The sequence below is a fragment of the Daldinia vernicosa genome, assembly GCF_022497035.1.
Source record: "Daldinia vernicosa strain CBS 139.73 unplaced genomic scaffold F5Y00scaffold_75, whole genome shotgun sequence".
Lineage (NCBI taxonomy): Eukaryota > Fungi > Ascomycota > Sordariomycetes > Xylariales > Hypoxylaceae > Daldinia > Daldinia vernicosa.
The window spans coordinates 87731-106443 of record NW_025953991.1 but is presented as its reverse complement, the minus strand read 5'-3'; the positions used below and the strand labels follow the sequence as shown (position 1 = coordinate 106443).

At 47.7% G+C, this 18713-nt stretch overlaps 8 protein-coding genes across 8 annotated transcripts; 3 read left to right on the top strand and 5 right to left on the bottom strand.

Moving 5' to 3' along the window:
• Positions 1 to 102: 102 nt before the first annotated feature.
• Positions 103 to 4011, bottom strand: F5Y00DRAFT_248778 (Coatomer, beta subunit). The gene is made up of 4 exons (XM_048009498.1): positions 3320 to 4011; positions 2835 to 3255; positions 783 to 2784; positions 103 to 728 (listed from the first exon to the last, which is right to left on the bottom strand). The coding sequence occupies exons 1-4, from the start codon at positions 3622 to 3624 to the stop codon at positions 577 to 579; spliced, it is 2880 nt and encodes a 959-aa protein (XP_047860367.1). The 5' UTR covers positions 3625 to 4011; the 3' UTR covers positions 103 to 576.
• Positions 4012 to 4185: 174 nt separating this feature from the next.
• F5Y00DRAFT_248771 (Mago nashi protein) lies at positions 4186 to 5380 on the top strand. The gene is made up of 5 exons (XM_048009497.1): positions 4186 to 4555; positions 4616 to 4653; positions 4731 to 4826; positions 4919 to 5070; positions 5152 to 5380. The coding sequence occupies exons 1-5, from the start codon at positions 4518 to 4520 to the stop codon at positions 5293 to 5295; spliced, it is 468 nt and encodes a 155-aa protein (XP_047860366.1). The 5' UTR covers positions 4186 to 4517; the 3' UTR covers positions 5296 to 5380.
• F5Y00DRAFT_248769 (vacuolar import and degradation protein-domain-containing protein) lies at positions 5381 to 7721 on the bottom strand. The gene is made up of 4 exons (XM_048009496.1): positions 6617 to 7721; positions 6379 to 6529; positions 5869 to 6226; positions 5381 to 5737 (listed from the first exon to the last, which is right to left on the bottom strand). The coding sequence occupies exons 1-4, from the start codon at positions 7124 to 7126 to the stop codon at positions 5671 to 5673; spliced, it is 1086 nt and encodes a 361-aa protein (XP_047860365.1). The 5' UTR covers positions 7127 to 7721; the 3' UTR covers positions 5381 to 5670.
• Positions 7722 to 8579: 858 nt separating this feature from the next.
• On the bottom strand, positions 8580 to 10672 carry F5Y00DRAFT_248768 (tRNA guanosine-2'-O-methyltransferase). Its single transcript, XM_048009495.1, has 4 exons — positions 10379 to 10672; positions 9478 to 10322; positions 9220 to 9425; positions 8580 to 9164 (listed from the first exon to the last, which is right to left on the bottom strand). The coding sequence occupies exons 1-4, from the start codon at positions 10490 to 10492 to the stop codon at positions 8980 to 8982; spliced, it is 1350 nt and encodes a 449-aa protein (XP_047860364.1). The 5' UTR covers positions 10493 to 10672; the 3' UTR covers positions 8580 to 8979.
• A 161-nt stretch (positions 10673 to 10833) lies between these two features.
• Positions 10834 to 12325, top strand: F5Y00DRAFT_274041 (ribonuclease P 40kDa subunit-domain-containing protein; the record flags this gene model as incomplete). The annotated part of the gene is made up of 5 exons (XM_048013291.1): positions 10834 to 11100; positions 11160 to 11307; positions 11490 to 11591; positions 11644 to 11769; positions 11829 to 12325. Exons 1-5 carry the CDS (start codon positions 10957 to 10959, stop codon positions 12323 to 12325), a joined length of 1017 nt encoding a protein of 338 aa, XP_047860363.1. The 5' UTR covers positions 10834 to 10956.
• On the bottom strand, positions 12097 to 13193 carry F5Y00DRAFT_200073 (ankyrin repeat-containing protein). Its single transcript, XM_048005330.1, has one exon. It carries the CDS (start codon positions 13018 to 13020, stop codon positions 12364 to 12366), a length of 657 nt encoding a protein of 218 aa, XP_047860362.1. The 5' UTR covers positions 13021 to 13193; the 3' UTR covers positions 12097 to 12363.
• Positions 13194 to 13938: 745 nt separating this feature from the next.
• On the top strand, positions 13939 to 16332 carry F5Y00DRAFT_266590 (tRNA ligase; the record flags this gene model as incomplete). Its single annotated transcript, XM_048011962.1, has 1 exon — positions 13939 to 16332. The coding sequence occupies one exon, from the start codon at positions 13939 to 13941 to the stop codon at positions 16330 to 16332; it is 2394 nt and encodes a 797-aa protein (XP_047860361.1).
• Positions 16333 to 16691: 359 nt separating this feature from the next.
• Positions 16692 to 18568, bottom strand: F5Y00DRAFT_200044 (anthranilate phosphoribosyltransferase). The gene is made up of 2 exons (XM_048005329.1): positions 18033 to 18568; positions 16692 to 17957 (listed from the first exon to the last, which is right to left on the bottom strand). Exons 1-2 carry the CDS (start codon positions 18345 to 18347, stop codon positions 17052 to 17054), a joined length of 1221 nt encoding a protein of 406 aa, XP_047860360.1. The 5' UTR covers positions 18348 to 18568; the 3' UTR covers positions 16692 to 17051.
• Between the last annotated feature and the right edge of the window lie 145 nt (positions 18569 to 18713).

Sequence of the window (18713 nt, the reverse complement as noted above, 5' to 3'; positions counted from 1 at the left end):
TTTTAGATTCCGAATATATATAACGCAAAGTAATGGTACGTATTCTAATTCTAATTCCGACTAACCGCGTTTAGGTATCCCAGCTAAACTTTAACCAATAAAGTAAATGAAAACTCGTAAGGTTTTACTAACGTGGAAATCTAATCACCTTATAAACCGAATTTAACTTAGGAAAGTTTTAACATTAATCCTCATTATTAATCCTCATTGGAAAATGCGAATTAAAAAAAAAAAAAAACTTTCCAATGAATAATATCTTAGTAGAATGAGAAACTACTCGATCGTTAATACACACATCACTACAGATTACAAAACACTATAACCGTATGCTTCGTCGTAAATAATTTGCATTGTCTAAATCATAGCCGAGGTACCCCAGCACCTCGTTTTTAGTCCGTGCTATCTCGACACGAGCATTCGTTCCATTTGCGACATCAATCATGGATATCGCTACTCTATCGTTTTTAGCCTCCCAAAAGCCCCTCTTCGTCAGCTCATTAACGACTACGAGTTACCATTACGAGACGGGAATTGGACTGCGCTGGAAATTATATACTCCTAGATATTCCCCTTCCATCAAGCAGCGGCGGTACCAATCTTGTTCAAACCCTTGAGGGATCCCAAACTCAACGCAAGTCCTTGCGACCTGCTTCTTATGCGGACGAAACCTGTGATTGGTCCATCCTCGCCTTCCTTCTCGATACTCAGATTTGCTAGAGCATCCTCGCCTGCAAATAATTAGCGGATACTATCAAATAGCTGGTGTAATAGTGAAAACTTACCAAAGACGCTCTTGGCGTATAAGTTGGCGCTTAGGAATTGGCAGTCGCCCTTCATGCTGGCTTCCGGCGTCAAGCAGTTCATATTCGTGCAAGCCATCAACTGTTCCAAGAATTCGCGAAGGCTCTTGGCCTTGCTGTTGATGTTGACCTTGTTCTCCCACTCGAATTCCGTCCACATGGTGCGGAACTGCGTCTCCGTACATGTTGCCGGTTGGATATAGTCCATAATATCCACATGTAGATCGTTAAGAATAACAACGTTGGTGTCCGTGCTGTGAGCTCCATCGTACACTACGTTACCAAATATAACCCCGGTATCCGTCGATGAAACCTTAATAGTACATTGCACGTTGTGAAAATCGTGCGGGCCAAGGTTCTGCGTAGTAGGTCGTTCCACAACCTTGAGGTCGCCGAGCGTAGCGAACTCGACCGACAAGTTCTGGAGAGTCTCGGTCGTTTGGTTGACTAGAAGAACATCTAGGACGATGTCGAACTGATGTACTTTCACATACGCTTCGGCGTATACGGGGTCGGAGAACCCGGTAAGCTGAACGACGCGGCTTAATTTCGACGAAAGGTCCTCTGATACAGACTCTCCGCCAGTTGCTTTCTCGAGGTCGAGCTCGATCTCGTCGGCACCGTCTGCTACGTTCTTCTTAGATAGCTGTCGAATTTGAACGACGTCGTCAACTTGGACGGCGGTCTTGGCCTTTTCGAAGGCAGCCTTTGCCGCCCGCTTCTTCTCTTCGACCTGCACCATAGCACGGAAAGCTTTCCGCGTATCGTCGAGGAATACCGTTTCCAACTCCTTTCTGTCGGAGAACTCCGCCAACGACCGAACACAGGACATTATCCTGTCGACGGAATCCTCGTCGATGGGAGCCTTGACAAATTGCGATTGACCAACGCGTATGATGGAAATCATGATCAACATAGCTTCGGCCTTGAGAGCATTCGTCCGGGCCTTGTCCGAAGAGATCTCGGAATGACGCATGACCAACTTGGTAAGAGTCGCCGAAAGAACGGCGGCCAAGTAGTAGTCGCCCTCGAGAATGAGCTGTCGCAGTGGTGGCTTCTGAGCAGCCTTGACAGCTTCCAGTTTGGCGGCAGCGGCCGAGCCGCTAGTAAGGGCTGTTTCCGTGGCATATGTACCGTCAGCCAGGACCCTCCTTGAGCCTGACGGCGCCGTCGGCTTCGAGTGGCCATTGACCTGCTCTTTTTCTTTCTCCTCGTCGCCGTCTACGTTGTCCAATAGTCGCTGCTCGGAGGCAAGGATAGGTATCTCTCCTAGACTCGCACGTATCCTCTTCCACGCATCTCGAATATCGCTTTCTTCCAGAGAATACTCGCCGATAATCCAGATAATTCCACGGTAGACTTTGCCTGCTCTGACCTCGCTAAGAGTGTCGACCAATCGCGAGACGATGGAGGGCCGTAGCTTAGGGAACTTCTCGACTACTTCCTTGACGAAACTGATGACGTCGACGGCGGAAGTATTGCTGAAGTCGGCAATAAAGTCCATGAGTAGATCGACTACGCTAGCTGCTACTTCTGAGAATTTGATAGCACACTGGTGAATGGAATGAATGAGGAGCTGTCGGTATTCGGCATTCTTCTCGTATTCCTGATCGACGGTCTTAGACAGCTCTTTTTTAAGCAGTAAAATAACCTCCTCGACATTCTTGCTAGACACCATTTCTAACGCGATAGTAAGGGCCTTTCGTCGAACATCGATATCGGGACTAGATAGCGCACGTAGGATCTCCATCACTAGATCGTCTAGCACGCCCTCGTTCTTCTGTCGCAGCTGGTCTACTCGGTCGAGAACGATAAGTTTCACATTGTTGTCGGCCTCTTTGATGCTGAGCTCGATAAACTTAGCCGCGGCCGCCTTTACCGCAACGGGGTTGCTGGTCAGCGCTGTTAAGGACGAGGCAGCTTCGTAAACGACGGTTGAAGCTCCAGCCTCGAGTAGATCGAAAATGAGTCTCAAATAACGAGCCTGCGATTGTTAGTCGCCAGCCCACCAACTTGGATTCTGGGCTGTTTTACCTTGTGCTGGGAATTTTGAACCGCGTCTTTTCGAATGAACTCGAGCTCGACCAACTGTAGTAATTCCTCGGCGTTTGGAATCCCCTCGAAGACGGAGCTTAAGTATACTAACGCCTTCTCGTGGTCAATGCTAGCCAGAGCAGAAAAGGCGTTGCGCTTGCAAGTAGCATCGCTTTCCCCCTCGAGGAAGGCGGCGATCAGCTCGGAAGCATCTGGGATTAGGGACGGCGAATGTAAGAAGATGGAAGAGATGGCGAATACGGCATTCTTTCGGACGTAGGCGTGGCGATGCTCAAGGCAGGCCCGAGCCGAGGATAGTAGGGGTTCGATCAGCTCTGGCTCTCGTAACTTGCAGAGGAATCGCAGCGTATTTCCCCTGATGTACTCGTTCGGATGTTGAAGATCATTTCTAATACCATTGCTAACGTCCAGAGCTGTCAGCAACCGGGTTTGTATGCTATTCGCAACTTCTTTTCTGTACTCACCAGACAAGAATCATCTCCTGTTTTAGTTTACCGGTGGAGTCGAGCTTGGGGCAGATCTCGTAGTAGAAGTACAATAGTTTCTTCAAAGGCTTATATTTCGAAGGCATAACGAATCGGATGATGTGCATAAGGAGCTGAGGCATAGGATCACCGTTCAACATGACGGTTAAGATGCGCTTCATAGTATCGACCTTTGTCTCGTCTGTGCCCTTCTCCAGCTGCATGCGCAGGTCCGACATGGATGGGACATCTGCGGTATTGTCCTGGTGGACCAAGCTGTAGGCATTCTCGAGGAAGGTCGTCATGCTGGGCAATTGTTGCGGCTCTCGCCGGCGTGGTAAACTCGGGGAGATCTATAAGGGCGTATGTAGGTGGATAGACCGACGAGAAGGAGGAGAGTTAGATAAAGCTTAGGTAGACAGTTGAAGTATTATATTGGAGGTCGTGTTCGGCGACGTAAGGCTCGAGGGCTCGTGTAGATTCGTATCGTAAATACAAGGCCGAAATAGAATTGAACAATTAGAAGAGCCGTCCCAGCAGTTGAAGAGGTGGTTTAACGAGGTCAATGCGATCATGCATCCCAGAGGAAATTGGGCTGGGTCGGGAAAGGTGAACGGCGGTGATGTTGTTATGCTGTTAACAATAATCAGTCCAGGCTGGCCCCAAAATCCAAAGGTCCAGCAACTGGCACAAATCTGTCCCTCCTGAAATGGATTGGGTTTGAAAGAATATGGCGATTTGATTGGTTCGTATGCAACGTTGAATTAAATAATCCGTAACCCGAATATTAGCCAGGTGAGATCGTTTAGGTATGAGCCAGCCTCAACTTAACTTCCGGGGCTATCCCAGGGTGTGCCTGTTCTTGTGGCTTACGCTTTTTAATCACGTAACATCAAGTACTTAAGTACGTAGTTAGGTACTTTATACATGTGCTTCAGTTCCAGCATCAAAGTTCCCACGCACATCTTAGCTGCCCCCCTGCCCCGCCGAAACTTTCTAGAGCTACACTGCCAAGCCATCTTCAGTGAAGCCTCGTCGCAACATTGACAAGGCTAAATCTAGTAACGCCTTCTGGAACGCAGTACTACATACCGTCATTAAACTTACCAAGCCCAATCTGAGACCAAGTATTGTCTTTCCGTACTCGTACAGCCAGCTGTATTATTCGCAACAACCAGATTAACTATTAACTACCAATATGGCCTCCACCGGCGAGCCTTTCTACATCCGATATTAGTACGTGCAAGCTGCAAATAGACGCGAAGCTTGAAACTTGAAGCTAATTGACCAATACAGCTCAGGTCACTCCGGTCGATTCGGTCATGAATTTCTAGGTACGCGTGCCTACGATGCCGCCGCTCTTCGGTCCTACCTACGCACCTACAGAAAAGACAAATTGACAATAACATAGAGTTCGATATTAGAGTAGTAGGCGACGGTCGAAGCGCCGTAGCTCGATACGCAAACAATTCCAACTACAGAAACGACAGTCTAATCCGAAAAGAGAGTATGTCACCTATTTAGCCCTCGAGCGAACTACCGCCCATTTCCGGAACGAAGAACTCGAAGTAGTAAAAAATAAGGCTAACCAGAAAACAGTGTGTGTCAGTTCGTTGGTGGTAGATGAGATTAAGCGTATCGTCAAGACGAGCGAAATCATGAAGGAAGACGACGCCAAGTGGCCGCAGAAGAACAAGGATGGTAGACAGGAATTGGAGATTCGCGTAGGCAACGATCACATATCATTCGAGGCGAGTAGATCCCATTCTCTGCCCCGTAACTTGGCCTAGATGCCATTGTAGAACGAGTACTAATTCCAATAACAATTATAGACAGCCAAGATTGGTTCCCTAATCGACGTAACGGAATCGGCAGACCCCGAAGGATTACGGGTATTCTACTACCTGGTGCAAGACCTAAAGGCGCTCGTCTTCAGCTTGACGTCACTTCATTTCAAGATCAAACCCATCTCTTGAAGAGCTAAGATAGATAAGGCGCACAAGTGCGAGTTTATGATCATCATTATGTATACATAGAGTAGTACGGCATTTCCCCTGAACCCCTTACAATATACCCCCTTACCGCGAAGTTGTGAAATGCTGCAGTAATCCCGTCTGTCGTGAACGTGATGTGATACCTCCCTTTAAAAAAAATGAGACTAAGACCCAGACCGCTGCGCTGGACTATGCTCGGTGTCGAGTTCCGTACTCCTCCCTATTTGCGTTGTAGAAATTGAGATGCCAGTTTATACCACCCCGTACGATTCCTTCGTCTGCCAAAAATTACTCACTACTACTATTCTGACGTCCACATGCCGAGCATCAACTACCTTATCATTCATTTCCGTACGGCTATCGAAACTCCACGGCGCCGAAGCACCCTCTGTCCTCTACGTGCTTAAGCTCTAGCTGCTGGAATCTACGACGAAAATCGGTATTAGCAACAATGCTCTTGTATTGGTGGGTAGAATGAAAACGCGGAATTTGATGGGTACACGTTTGTGCATATATGAAGCACAACAGGGGGCAGATGCAGGGGGAAAAACATACTTCTCGCTCTTGGAGTGGAAATATATACCACTGACGCTTCCTTCCTTCTGGTTGAAACAGATATAATAGAAGCCCTCGAAGCTGGCCCCGTTAATGGTGCGGACGCGATGGTCGGGAACCAGGAAGTGTTCCTTCCAGCGCATAAAAATGTTTTCTCGCTGAGCTAAGTTCGGAATGGTAACAGGTCCCTTGCGCACTTGTTTGGCGTACTGTCGGAATGCTGTGAATTTACTCCAGTGGCTCAGGTCGATTTTATCCGTTGCACCCCAGCCCGCGTGCTTCGTGATAAATTCGTATTTGCTGCCGATAATCTCGCCCTCGAAATACGTTGTCAGCGTCGGGTTATCTTCAGTCAGGCCTGGATGTCGTACGTCATGTTAGCATATGTGGTTTTGGGTCCCGAGGTTGGGGGTGGATGAGGGGGTGATGCGCCACACCGACTTGGTCGATATAACAGAATTCGACGAAATGAGATGAATTAGACACGAGTGGTAAAACTGGTTGACATACCCTGAATCCTAAGAAAGCCGCAGAGGAATGACTCCCGCAAGTCGACATATTTTATTTCGACTTGCACGTCGTATACTTGCCGCTCCGATTGTTGTGTGCCATGGAATTTACTACCTGGCCGTAGGAAAGATGAGGGAGATGTCGGTATTATCTTGAACGACGTTAGCACAAATAAATCCGTCACGGCAATAGGTATAGTCGCTTATTCCCCTTAAAAATAGGGGCGCATGGAACTTACTCGAATGTTGGAATGGTCGTATCCCATCGAAGGCGCATAAGCGTCCCCCGGTTGCAACCGACCGGGCATTACACCATATTCCAATTTCTCACCGTCCGCGCCGATGGAAGTTACAATGTCGTAATTGCCGCTCGATCGCTGCGGCCCTGACGGCGCATCTGTGTCACTTCTGGCCGATGCATCGTGCTCTGCATCGGTGGGCTTATGCGCTGACGTGGTTTGGGATAACGTGCCGGGGCGGTCAGGAGAGAGTGTGGATTCGCGACTCATCGAATCCGGTCTAGGGGATTCTGTAGCGGATCGCGAGTCTGAAGTGCCGTGCTGAATATCGGCGAGTGGTGCGCTGACTGGTTCAGGGGATGATGACGTTTCTGGACTATCGATATTCATCTCGAGTCCATCTTGAGTTGATCGCCAACTACTACCCGTAAATCGGAACGCTTCTTCGGGGTCGGGACATGATGAACTATGCGTTCTTGGAGGGAGTTCTGGGGGTGGATTACTAGGCATGACTGTTGGATGTTGTGTGGTTGATGGGAAATTTGCGTGGCGACTCTTTGTCTCTCTTTTAAGTGATGTCTCTCGTAACAACGCGAAGGGGGCTTGCGCGTAAGGTTGGACAATGAAGCCTTATGCTATGTGATGTGCCAACCCAAAAATGTACAAGTAAATTAATGTAAGATTGGTCCTAGTAAAAAAAGATAATAGAAAAGGTTAAGAAACAGCGCCGAAAAGAAGAAAAAGAAGTATCTCGTGATGTCAATCAAGCAGAGGTAGAAGTTTAGAGGTTGGTTAGCATGAGCAATGAGGAAGATTGGAGAGAGGTCCCAAAAAAAAGGGTCGTAAGAAACTAAAGCCGTACGTAAACTCGTGAATGTCGGCTTAAACTTGTTGCAGGATTGTAGCAAAAGGCAGGCGTTGTAGCAGGCGTTGGAGCCTTGGTCTGGGGGTGGAGAAGAATTAGGACCCAATAACTAGGGTGGACAGGGGCGGTGAGCCTATTATTAGACCCGTAGTATAGCCCTTGGCCTTGGTACCTTCACCGCATGAAGTGCGCATAAGCCCTTATGCGACTGGGAATAAGAAGCACATGGCAGGGACGAGGTAATAGATAAGCAGAGCCCGATAGCGACGACCGTACGATATAATATTAATAGAATCCTTACGGAATACAGAGCAGGATTCTAGAAGCCAGGAACAATATTACGCTAATTATCTCAACAGTCAGCAACGAGTTTTGAATGAGACGCAATAATTAGAAATTTGAATGACGACGCAATAATTAGAACTTGCAAGAATTATACGATAGAATACTACCTACCTATATGTAAAACTACCAAAAGCAAAACTGAGAATTGTATATGCTAATGTCATTCACTACACGGCATACTTGGTTCGCATCCGGAAGTATCGAATGGGAATGTGTTCACTCGAATTCTATGATGCTTTTCTTCTATGAGCGTGCTGCCTCATGCGTGTCTTAGACATCATGTGCCATGTGCTGCATACATGTACACATCATGCATGCCGCGCAATGCGGTAAGTTGCTTAACGAGTAGCTTGTCAACAAGTTCTGACTGCAACACTGGTGGCGCCGACTAAAAGCTGTGTAGAGAAGCTTAATTAAACGGCGACTATAAACTCGACTTGTTTTATAGTTAGATACCTAGGCAAGTATTTACGTTGATCACGACATTCTCGTCAACTCCGAGTTACCGAACTTGCGGCGCGTCGCGTGCTGAATATTCGGTTCTATAATACACGTATGTCGCCAACCTCCACTTAAACAACCACGTGAAGACCAGACTGCGTGAAGACGCAAAGAGAACCTTGCTCGACGGCTGAGCGGGAGCAGTGGATATGAGGGGAAGTCTAGACAGCTTAATGTAGTTTCCTGCACCGGGCTTAGCGTAGTCAATTGTCAAATGAGTAAATCACCGAAAGTTCTATCAGCCTGGTCCTATTTTATTGTTACGTTCAGAGCTGAATATTACTATACCTAAGAGTCGGAAAGGTATGTACCTAAGTACGTAGCTATACACGCCTAAATATGGAAATTATTTGGGAATAGGGGTTGCGGCTACGATTAGCGCTATTTATCAATCCTAACCTTCCCTTTCTTATAGCGATACAAAATATACCAAGATGACGATTTTCGAATGAGGTTATCTGATATTTTGTTAGACTTCATCTTGAACCTCAACTGCGCGTACTTAATCCCCGCAATCAGCTTTAGGATCACGTCGCACTCAAAGGATTCATCTCGTCAGCTTGGTGCCAATCCCCAGCATAGTAAGTACCCACTTTCCCTCCTATTGAAAAGGAGGTATGAGAAGATCATCGAAATAGGATCCCTCTATTAATCACCCACCCACGACATCTGCGTTCGCTTCCTCTGGTTTGAACCCCCTAAAATACGCTCGGCGGAACGAATTTAAGTCATCTGCAGTACGGCCCTTCACCTGTTCTTCCCGCTTCCTTTGCGCCAACGCAGCCACGTCAACATCCGAATCCGGTAGACGGCGGTAAGTAATTAGCCTTCGTGACCCTGAGGAACCTTGTCAGTCGAGACACCCACAAAAGTGGATATATAACAAGCATACATTTATTGAACACCTGCGAGCAGACGACCACGACGCTTAGGCACGGGTGCGTTGGTATAGGGATTTCTTGCTCTTCGTCATTAGCCGACGGCATCCAGAAAGACAGACGACCGTTATCCACTAGAGTATCCGAGGCAAAATCCAATATGTCATCTAACATAGCTGTAAAACTGTATGGTCTCTTCGGAGGGACAAATGTCGGTTTTCTGACTTCTGTTAGCGATTAACATCCGGTTTTTCTGGGAATACATAACCAACTGGTACGACCGCTTTCCCTTCTCCACGAGCCAGGCGTCCTTCTCCGGGTCTCTACACCCGAGAACTTTTAATCCCTCTCTCACGCCGTACGGCGGATCACAGACGATGCCGTCGAGTATCCGCGCTCTTCGTACGGGGCTGTTGGTCAAGTCGCTAACAAAAACGCCGCCAAGCAGACTTTCCAGCCCGTACTGCTTAAAATTACCTTTTAAGCTCTTCTTCCCACCTTCGCCCCTGACGCTACGGCCGTCGATGTCGCTTCCTAGGCCGAGGGCGCCAAAATGCGCACATGCTATGGGAAAGCTTCCAGTCCCGACAAAGGGGTCGTAGAAGATCTTCCCTGGCGCGGCAAGGGAAATGTTGGCCGTAACTAAAGCTAATTCCGAGTCCATAGAGGTCGTGCTGATATATCCTCGCTTTTTGAGGTCGTAGGTTTTGATCAACTCGCGCACGCTATGACCTACGAGACGGCCGAAGTGTATCTTTAAGGGGTTAGGTAGGTTACGCGGTACGGAATCAAATTCCCACTGTTCGAATATAGTAAATTCCTGGTTTGGAGACTTTAGAAGAATTAATCCTTCAAAAGGAAGATAGGCAAAGGTATTTATGAGTGCCAATTTATTCTTATCCGACCGGGAGCCTTGGTAAGCGTCTATGTTAATCTTAAACGAGACATCTTTATATTTAGGCCATAAGTGAGCAGTATCACGCTTGACGGCGGCGTGTAGTTCGTCATATGTCTCGGCAGTACCCCAATGCTCATGGATAGTCTGCGCCAACACGGAGCGCCTTAGGAGAGCTTTTGCAGCATCTTCAGACTCTAACCGGACTATGCAGAAAGGCGACTAGAGAGTCGTAAGTATGAATTTTCGAGTAAACCAGTAATGGCATAGATTATTACCTCGTCGCTATAGGAAATAACTTCTAGATCAAGACCTTCAACAATAGCGAGCGACTGAATTTCTGGTAAACGGAAACTCTCGTGAGACTGAGAGAAACGAATGATGTATTCCATTGTAGGCTCGGGCGTCTCGTAGTCGCTAAGGGCAGATTAATCTGAATATTTCGTCTCTACTTATAAGCCGCTCCATCTGAGGTTCAGAAATCTTGCTCGATAGCCGCCACTTGAGTCACCAGGTAACGAATGAATCCGTGTGTGGGTTTCACAAATGTGAAAACAGCATATGGTAAAAAGAGGGAGTGTTTCTAAGAGAAAAATGGCCGAGTGCTTGGTATGGCGCTACTATTGATTTTTGCATGGCCCGCTTTAGTGCGATTTACTCATTCAGATTGCTTGACTTAGTATTCTTTAAAACATTGTAGTGCTATAAGAGAGGCCGTAATTTTACGGTGGAGGGTTATTGTAACTTGAGTTCAAGTTTCTCAATATCTCAATGTCATCCTCCAGATTCTGGGCATTACATTTCTATATGAATGTGAGATCTATTATTCGCGGTTTCAATATTCCCACCCTAAATAATGTTTTCGTTCTCAGCGCCGAGCGTTTATCAATCCTCAAAATGTTTTGTCACATACGGAGTAATGGGCCGTCCTGATCCCCAAAATTTATCAAGCAAGGGAAAGCCATGGAGCACGTTACTGTCGCAAGACTTTGTGCACAAAGTATGAATACCCATATCTACATAATCCATCCAAAACACTTGCTGATACGTTATACCTAGGTAGATCTAATCCTCCCGGCGGAACTAGTGCAGCTCGTCGAGGACAAGCTCACAGGTGATCCGAGTCGAGCACCTGTATTTCATAAGGTTATCATGACAGTCGGTCAAATCTTAGAGGGTGACTTCTTCACCGAATACATCAAGATAGGTAATTGGGGTTCCAGCTACTATCGCCTCACGAATTTTGGAATTGATAGATGATAAGGCAATATCATGATGCTCTCGGAGGGAAGAATAGATTCCGAGAACGTGTTTTTGCTGAAAGAAGGTATACACATCTCAGATATGTTTGTAATAGTTGTTATTCACATGACTAATAATACATTCTAGGCGTGCTTACGATGTATCTCGACAAAGAGACGTATGAACGAGCTGGGCTTGTTGGAAAGCCACATGGAGTCAAGGGCAAACGAGGACTTAAACCGAGATGGGGTACGATTAATTCAATTATGCCTTTGTCATGACTACTAATCAGCCCCTAAAGTTGTACAATTCGATCTCCGGAGTCCATCGATGCTCCACGGCAAGAAAGGCTTTGACAGATTGGCATATGCGTGTAAGAACGTTTTCAACGCACCCGTCACCTGGCTTTTTAATAATCTTTCCAAGAGTGAGTTATCCATATCATTTTTTTTAATTTTTGTTATTACTGATAGTCGTATGGCGTAGCACCTGTCCCTGACCCTCTCTCACGGCATTATCCCGTCAAGTATACATCACACCCCAAGATCTCTAAGGATATTTCTACGAAGTTACCATCGTTGAAACCTCCGATTTCTATCCTATCGAGTCAAAGCCAGTTAGACCTGGATGAATTCGCTACGGACATATATGAGTGGCTGTCTCTAGTCCGACTTGATAGTCCACGAATCAACATAGATGACAAGATCGATCCGTATTTGTCCAATTACACCGTTCCCGGTGCCCCAGACGACCTTCAGGAAGGCAAGCTGTGCCGAGTTAGCTGGCAAGGGTTTATTCCGCCAAGGTGGACTCGACAAACCTTGGCGGAGGTAATACTCGCCCTGCCAGCCAAGTCATGGTTCTCGCTAAGCACTACAACATTCGCGAGGGATATCGCAGGAGATAGCGCCGATTGTACCATCTTTAGACCACCTAACTCGCCAAGGGAATATCTTCTCTGGGATATCAGGAAACAGAATTGAGATACGTATCGTATTTCTAGTCGATGAATCCAATCTGGCTAGTCTTGCCTCGGACGAACGTTGCGATCCGCAGGATTACGTTCCGCTATGGCATCTTGGATTAGCTGCCTGAGCTCAGCTTGGCCAGCATCGGAGTGAAAGTCGTCCCGTTCAGCCAACTGTTCTATCCTTCTTCGAAATTCGGGATCAACTTCGAGTTCGGTCTCCTCTGCAGGCGTAACTGTGCTAACAGATATGTTGAGGCCCTCTGGTACAGGCGGCGCGGCGTTTATGTCCCCATTGGTCCTATCGGTCCCATTCGACAGGGCTTGTCCGCGACTGGCCTCTTCCTTGCTTTTTAGGTACTCGGCAACCTCTGGGAAATCACCCTCTTCGACTATTTTCTGGAAAGCCGTATATCCTTCAGAGCCTTTGATTGTAATATCAGCCCCCAGCTCCTCAACTAGAACGCGAGCAGCTTCAACAGTTTCAACGACGAAAAGAGCCGTCTCCTCGTCCTCGTCGCGCAAGTTGACATCCACATTAAACTCGCGAATTAGAGAACGAAGGAGGTCGAGATGGTTATAACTTGCTGCCGCATGAACCAGGGAGTAGCCGTGAGGATCCTGTTCTGAAGCTAGACTAGGATTCTCTCGAAGGAGAGGTAGTAGATCTGGGCTATTGTCGGCAGCTAAGAGGAATGGATTGGCAGACATGGTGATTAGGTACTGGGATAGTTGAATTGAACGAGGGTTAAACCAGGCAGCAATTCGGTACTAATATGAAAATAAAATAATTAGAAGTCCTGGTTTGCTGTAATGCCTGTCTTAATCCTAATAGGCCGTATGAAAAATCGGCATCGGTAGTTTGACTGACATCGGTATGACGCATATTGGCAAAATAAAATCTGAACCCCTCAGCCCCTCGCTAATTACCCCGCTATCTGTATAAAATAGGTATTATACGTATTGACCGCCTTCCGTTTAAGGCTTAATTCCTCTATGCCTAGGGTAAGTTTATAGTGTCAATATTAAACTCAGTGTAACTACCTAAGTGTAGGTAATGACTCAACGGCGAAGGTTACCTGTTATGCCATTATTACCTAAGGTTTCCTACTTGGCAAAGATATTATACGTTAGGCTGTCTAAATCGAGTTTAAACAGAGCAAAGGCGCATTGGTAAAGAGGCGGCGTGTCTAATACGGATGATGATCAATCCTTCATTATTCAGTCAAAAGTATCGGCATCTGACTCAGGCCGGCAGCAACCGAACAGTTCTCCTTCCTAAGGCTAATTCTATAATATTCAGGTACCTAACGCCCCTTTTCCTTATATTAAAGAAGAGGTTTGTCAGCCTATTTAGGCTTACTTGAATTCTACGGCTACCTACAGATTAAGTAGCTGATGAGACGTCATCGTATTGAATTCTACGGCTGCCTGCAGATTAAGTAGCTAATAAGACGTTATCGTACCAGATCTCGACTTATCAGTACTCTCGCAAATTCACAATCACAATTTACTCTACGTCCGGAGTTGCGTAGAGTAAACCCGAACTTTACTTTTGTTAGGCACACAGCTCATCTTGGCGGAATACCCAAACCGGAATCATCGTCTACCACTCATCAGCAATCAACCATGGAAACCCCCAAAGTACCATATCGTGACCAAGATCCCCATGAGGTATCAGTCCTAATCCGCGGTCTAAGCAACAAGGCCAATACTGGTATCAAGGCAAAGAAGACTACATTCGAAGTGAAGGGATCTCCTGATGGCATCACAGTTGACTCTTGGCGCCTGCACGACTGGGACTACAAGAAGAAACACCTACCTACTTACGCCAGGGGTCTCTTTACAACCAAGAATCGCCGAGGAGATCATGAGATTGCAATCAGGGGCTATGACAAGTTCTTCAACGTCGGAGAGGTCTCTGACACGAAATGGGAAAATATCTTAACTAAAACCCAAGGCCCATACGAGTTAACCCTAAAGGAAAACGGCTGCATTATTTTTATCAGCGGTCTCGAAGACGGATCCCTTCTTATCTGCAGCAAACATTCCACCGGGGATCGTAGCGATGTCGAAGTAAGCCATGCTAGCGCTGGCGAGCGATGGGTTGACAAGCAGCTCGCCACCATCGGGAAGACTAGAGAAGAATTCTCCCGGGAACTAAGACGAAGAAATGTGACCGCCGTGGCTGAGCTTTGTGATGACGAGTTTGAAGAACACATCCTCGCTTATGGCCCCGAAAAGGCCGGCCTCTACCTTCACGGAATCAACGTCAACGTTCCTGATTTCGTGACATATTCTGGTACTCTAGTCCAGCAGTTCGCCGACGAATGGGGATTCCGCAAAGTTAGTCTTAAGACTTTTGATGATGCTAACTCTGTCAAATCCTTTTTAGAAGGGGTTGCCGAGTCAGGAGCGCATGAAGGCCGGGATGTTGAAGGGTTTGTCATTCGTTGCAAAATGTCCCCCAAACCTAACGAGATACCGTACTCAGACTGGTTTTTCAAATTCAAGTTTGAAGAGCCGTATTTGTTATACAGGCAGTGGCGAGAATGTACGAAGGCCGTAATCGCCGGAAAGCCCCCAAAGTACAAGAAACACGTTCAGATTACAAACGAATACCTCATGTACGCACGCAAGAGACTTGCTTCGGACCCTAAGTTGGCGAAAGCCTACAGTCAGAACCACGGAATCATTGCCCTTCGCGATGATTTCTTGGCATATAAGCACATGAAGGGCTCGGAAGCTGCTAATATGGAAAACGAGCTCGGAAACAACGAGTTGGAATCCGTCTCTCGTGATGTCGTCCTAGTCCCTATCGCGACTATCGGCTGTGGCAAGACTACCGTCGGAATCGCCCTGACACATCTGTTCGGTTGGGGTATTGTCCAAAACGATAACATACAAGGCAAGCAGCGACCTACAAGAATGGTTCAATCCGTCTTATCGCTTCTCGACGAACATCCCGTCGTTATAGCAGATCGGAACAACTCGGAGCGCCGGGAGCGAGAACAAATCATCAAGGATATCAAGTTACAACACAGAGAGGCGCGGCTCGTTGCTCTAAATTTTGCTCACGGAGACATCGACGAGATCCGAAGAGTGACTAGGGAACGAGTACTGACACGGGGAGATAATCACCAGACCATCCAAGCCGCTACGGACCAGGCTAAGGTTATCGGGATTATGGAAAATTTTATTCAAAGGTTCCAGCCTTGCGATCCGGAGAATAGTCCCGACGACGGATTTGATCTCATCATCGATCTAGACCCCACCCAAGATAGCCGTGCCAACGTAGAGACGGTAGTTAGGGAGTTGCACCGGAAATTCCCGTCCTTGGTAGCTGAGGTGCCTGCCGACAAAGAAATAGACGAAGCCGTCAAGGCTGCCATCGAGGATTATAAGCCCGATTTGAGGCATACCATCCCAGACCGAAGCAAAAAGCAAGATAAGAAACAGACCCAGCAGACAAACAATCAAGAACCGCAGCCTCCGAAGAAAAAACCGCTAGAGTATATGTCTATCTCTGTGCCCGCTCAAGATATCAAGGTAGCTCTCGAATCCGCCTTTAAGGGTGCAGATGCGCAGACGCAACGATTTTACAGACAATTGCAGCAGACCCGCCGCGTCCAGGCCCTCTTTCACGTAACGCTGATGCACCGCGCAGCGGCTAAGGAGCACCCGGAATTATGGCAAAAGTATACGTCGCTGAATGCGGGAAATCAGAGCCAGGATGGGAAATTAGGGGAATGCAATATCCAGCTAGAGCGCGTCGTATACGACGACCGTATTATGGCTATAGTTGTGCGCATTATCGACGAAGAGGAGAAGTGGACTTGTGTCAATAAGATACCGCACATAACGATTGGCACACGCGACGATAGTGTGAAACCCAAGGAGAGCAACGACCTACTCAAACGGTGGCTCGAGGTTGGCAGCGGAGCCGACACGGGCATCGGCGAGCGGATTATTGAGGGTAAGACCACGGTCAAAGGAAGCGTCCGCGGCGTGCTGTCGAAATAGGAATCTAGAAAGCAGCCATTATCTGATTTACGAGATACCCAGGTAAATCGGGGTAGAGGTGGAAGAAACAGAAGAGGTAGAGGGGGCGGCGGTAGGGGTAGGGGTCGAGGAAGAGGTAAGGGTGCATAAAAGCGATGATATATCAAAAGCATGATTTCGGAGTTGAGAAGAGGAGCCGTTATACTCGGATTATTTCATCTTAGCCTCAGAGAATCGCGAGACCCTGGAGTTGTCTACCTACGTACCTATGTTGATGGCGGGTTTGTATGTATTAAGGTTACCGTATGTTTAACGAGTAGTCTTTATTAATTAGTGGAAATCCCCTTACCATATCTAGATACCTACCTTGCCGTGTCTTCAGTCTTTTATTTGATCGATTTGACCCCTTATAGAACGGCTATCATTAGTGACATAAAGCATTTACGTTTATTAGCAAATGCCACTGGAATCTAAAGACTTAGCCAAAGGAACTTTTAAGTATACTGGAAATAGGCATCCTTCTCGAGTTGAATTCCCTTGCCCCTTTTCCATGCCAAGCTAATGTCGTGACCTTTTTTATCCTTTCCCGATTTTACATCTACCCCGTCGTAGACATCAATTATAGCTGGTATAGCCCAGCGTGCCTCCGACCCTGTTTCTCTGGTATCAACTTGAAACGGAGAAAATATAAGTCTCCCTATGTCTTGAAAAATCAGCGTCTCAAAGAAACAATACGAGTCTTAAGCGGGTAAACTATTCGTAACCGCGGCAAAAGCACTCCACTGCTTCCACGCTTCGCCACTCTCTATAGTCCATCGCGCACGGCGTACACCCTCCTTCCAGCGACCGCCTCCTGGCCCGCGTTCCTTAATAACTTTCCCGTCATCGCCGGATCCCATGGCGCTTTCGTCGGCCTCGCAGATCCCTGAAGCGACTAGGAACGCCGCTGTGTTTATCAACACAAACTCGAGGATCGGGTCGTTAGATGGTAACTCGTTATTTAATAGGCGTCGTAGGATTTCGGCGTTCTCGTGCGGCTCGCGACCAGGAGACACGGTACTTAGCGGGTGCGTGCTTAGCCCAAAATCGGCCGGTTCTAGCGTAAAGTGTTCGACGTCTATGGTTCCGCTGGCATGTTCTACCAACTGCCAGCATAGCGTGGGTCCAGCGCACGACACCTCATCTAGTTGTTCCTTGCCACATACGACGAGGCCCTTCTTAGCGCCGGAGATGCGTAGAGCCTCGGCAAATACAGGGCCCAAATCATCGCGGGCAACACCCAACATACGGGCTTCGATAGCGTCGCCGAGGGGATTGCTTAGGGGCCCGAGTAGGTTAAAGATGGTACGCCAGCCGAGCTCCTTGCGTACGGACGCGACGTGTTTCATGCCGGGATGGAAGACGGGGGCGAATAGGAAAGCGTAGTTGGTGCGGGCGTATACGTCGGTAATAGTAGAGGGGTTTATGCGGCCCAGCTGCGCGGGTGTCGGTTGCATGTTCATAAGTAGGTCGGCAGAGCCGGATTTAGATGTCGAAGCACGGTTTCCATGCTTGGCTAGTAGAAGGAGAGAGGAGGCGAGGATAGAAGATGTGGTTGATATGTTGAAGGTATTGTGAGAGTCACCGCCCGTGCCAACTATGTCACACTATCTGTCCATTAGATTTGGTTTTAAATATTTGCTATCATAGTCGCACTCCTTTGGGGATAGAGAATGACTTACTAGCCCGCCGTTATACTTTCCCTCAGGTCGCCGGCGATTCGCAATGACTTTTTCGAGAGCAGCGGAATCGATCTTGGCAGCGTGACGGCGCATAGCTGCGGATGCCTCGGCGAGGACATCGGCACGGCGGTCCCAGCCGGTGAAGTGCAGAGCTGTCAGCAGCGAGCCGGTCTGGACGGGGCTAAGCTGGTTGGTGAAGATGAGAGCGAGGGCATCAGCGATTTCTTTAGAAGTTACTTTTTCTTTAGCTGGATCGGGCCATAGGCGCTGAAGCAGCGGCCGGATATCCACGAAAGTTTGGTCTTGCTCGGCCATAACGTTATCGATCTTGAAGCTATTCGGTGATCCTTGTCTAAGCTTGGAGGGTAAGTTGTTACGAGATAGACGATCTTTCGACCAACGAGTGGCCCGCTACCTCAATTGAAGCAATCTAACTTGTAGCTCTAAGGATTATTTACGTATAGAACACGGAAAAGAGTTGGAGGTCGAATTGGCTTGCAGAACCAAAGCTCTTTACTTTGGTTGTGACTCAAAGCCGTTTGCGAATTGATATGTTTAGCGATCTACGATACCGAATAGTACCCCGCGAAATATGTACCTATCGAGCCGTTCTATTTATGCAGTATGCACCGTAGCGGGACTTTTCCGGCGGGACCCTGGGACTTGGCAGCGATCTACCGC

Bases quoted from the DNA above. Each gene is read 5' to 3' on its own strand.
- F5Y00DRAFT_200073 (XM_048005330.1), bottom strand. From the start codon at position 13,020: ATGTCTGCCAATCCATTCCTCTTAGCTGCCGACAATAGCCCAGATCTA.
- F5Y00DRAFT_248771 (XM_048009497.1), top strand. From the start codon at position 4,518: ATGGCCTCCACCGGCGAGCCTTTCTACATCCGATATTA. The intron at 4,556-4,615 runs GTACGTGCAAGC...TGACCAATACAG, and splicing joins CCTTTCTACATCCGATATTA to CTCAGGTCACTCCGGTCGAT. The intron at 4,827-4,918 runs GTATGTCACCTA...ACCAGAAAACAG, and splicing joins CAGTCTAATCCGAAAAGAGA to TGTGTGTCAGTTCGTTGGTG.
- F5Y00DRAFT_248769 (XM_048009496.1), bottom strand. From the start codon at position 7,126: ATGCCTAGTAATCCACCCCCAGAACTCCCTCCAAGAACGCATAGTTCA. The intron at 6,227-6,378 runs GTATGTCAACCA...TACGACATCCAG, and splicing joins CGGCTTTCTTAGGATTCAGG to GCCTGACTGAAGATAACCCG. The intron at 5,738-5,868 runs GTATGTTTTTCC...TTTTCGTCGTAG, and splicing joins TTCCACTCCAAGAGCGAGAA to ATTCCAGCAGCTAGAGCTTA.
- F5Y00DRAFT_248768 (XM_048009495.1), bottom strand. From the start codon at position 10,492: ATGGAATACATCATTCGTTTCTCTCAGTCTCACGAGAGTTTCCGTTTA. The intron at 10,323-10,378 runs GTAATAATCTAT...ACGACTCTCTAG, and splicing joins TTATTTCCTATAGCGACGAG to TCGCCTTTCTGCATAGTCCG. The intron at 9,165-9,219 runs GTATGCTTGTTA...AAGGTTCCTCAG, and splicing joins CTCGCAGGTGTTCAATAAAT to GGTCACGAAGGCTAATTACT.
- F5Y00DRAFT_200044 (XM_048005329.1), bottom strand. From the start codon at position 18,347: ATGGCCGAGCAAGACCAAACTTTCGTGGATATCCGGCCGCTGCTTCAG. The intron at 17,958-18,032 runs GTAAGTCATTCT...ATGGACAGATAG, and splicing joins GAAAGTATAACGGCGGGCTA to TGTGACATAGTTGGCACGGG.
- F5Y00DRAFT_248778 (XM_048009498.1), bottom strand. From the start codon at position 3,624: ATGACGACCTTCCTCGAGAATGCCTACAGCTTGGTCCACCAGGACAAT. The intron at 3,256-3,319 runs GTGAGTACAGAA...TCTGGACGTTAG, and splicing joins CAGGAGATGATTCTTGTCTG to CAATGGTATTAGAAATGATC. The intron at 2,785-2,834 runs GTAAAACAGCCC...TAACAATCGCAG, and splicing joins TTCAAAATTCCCAGCACAAG to GCTCGTTATTTGAGACTCAT.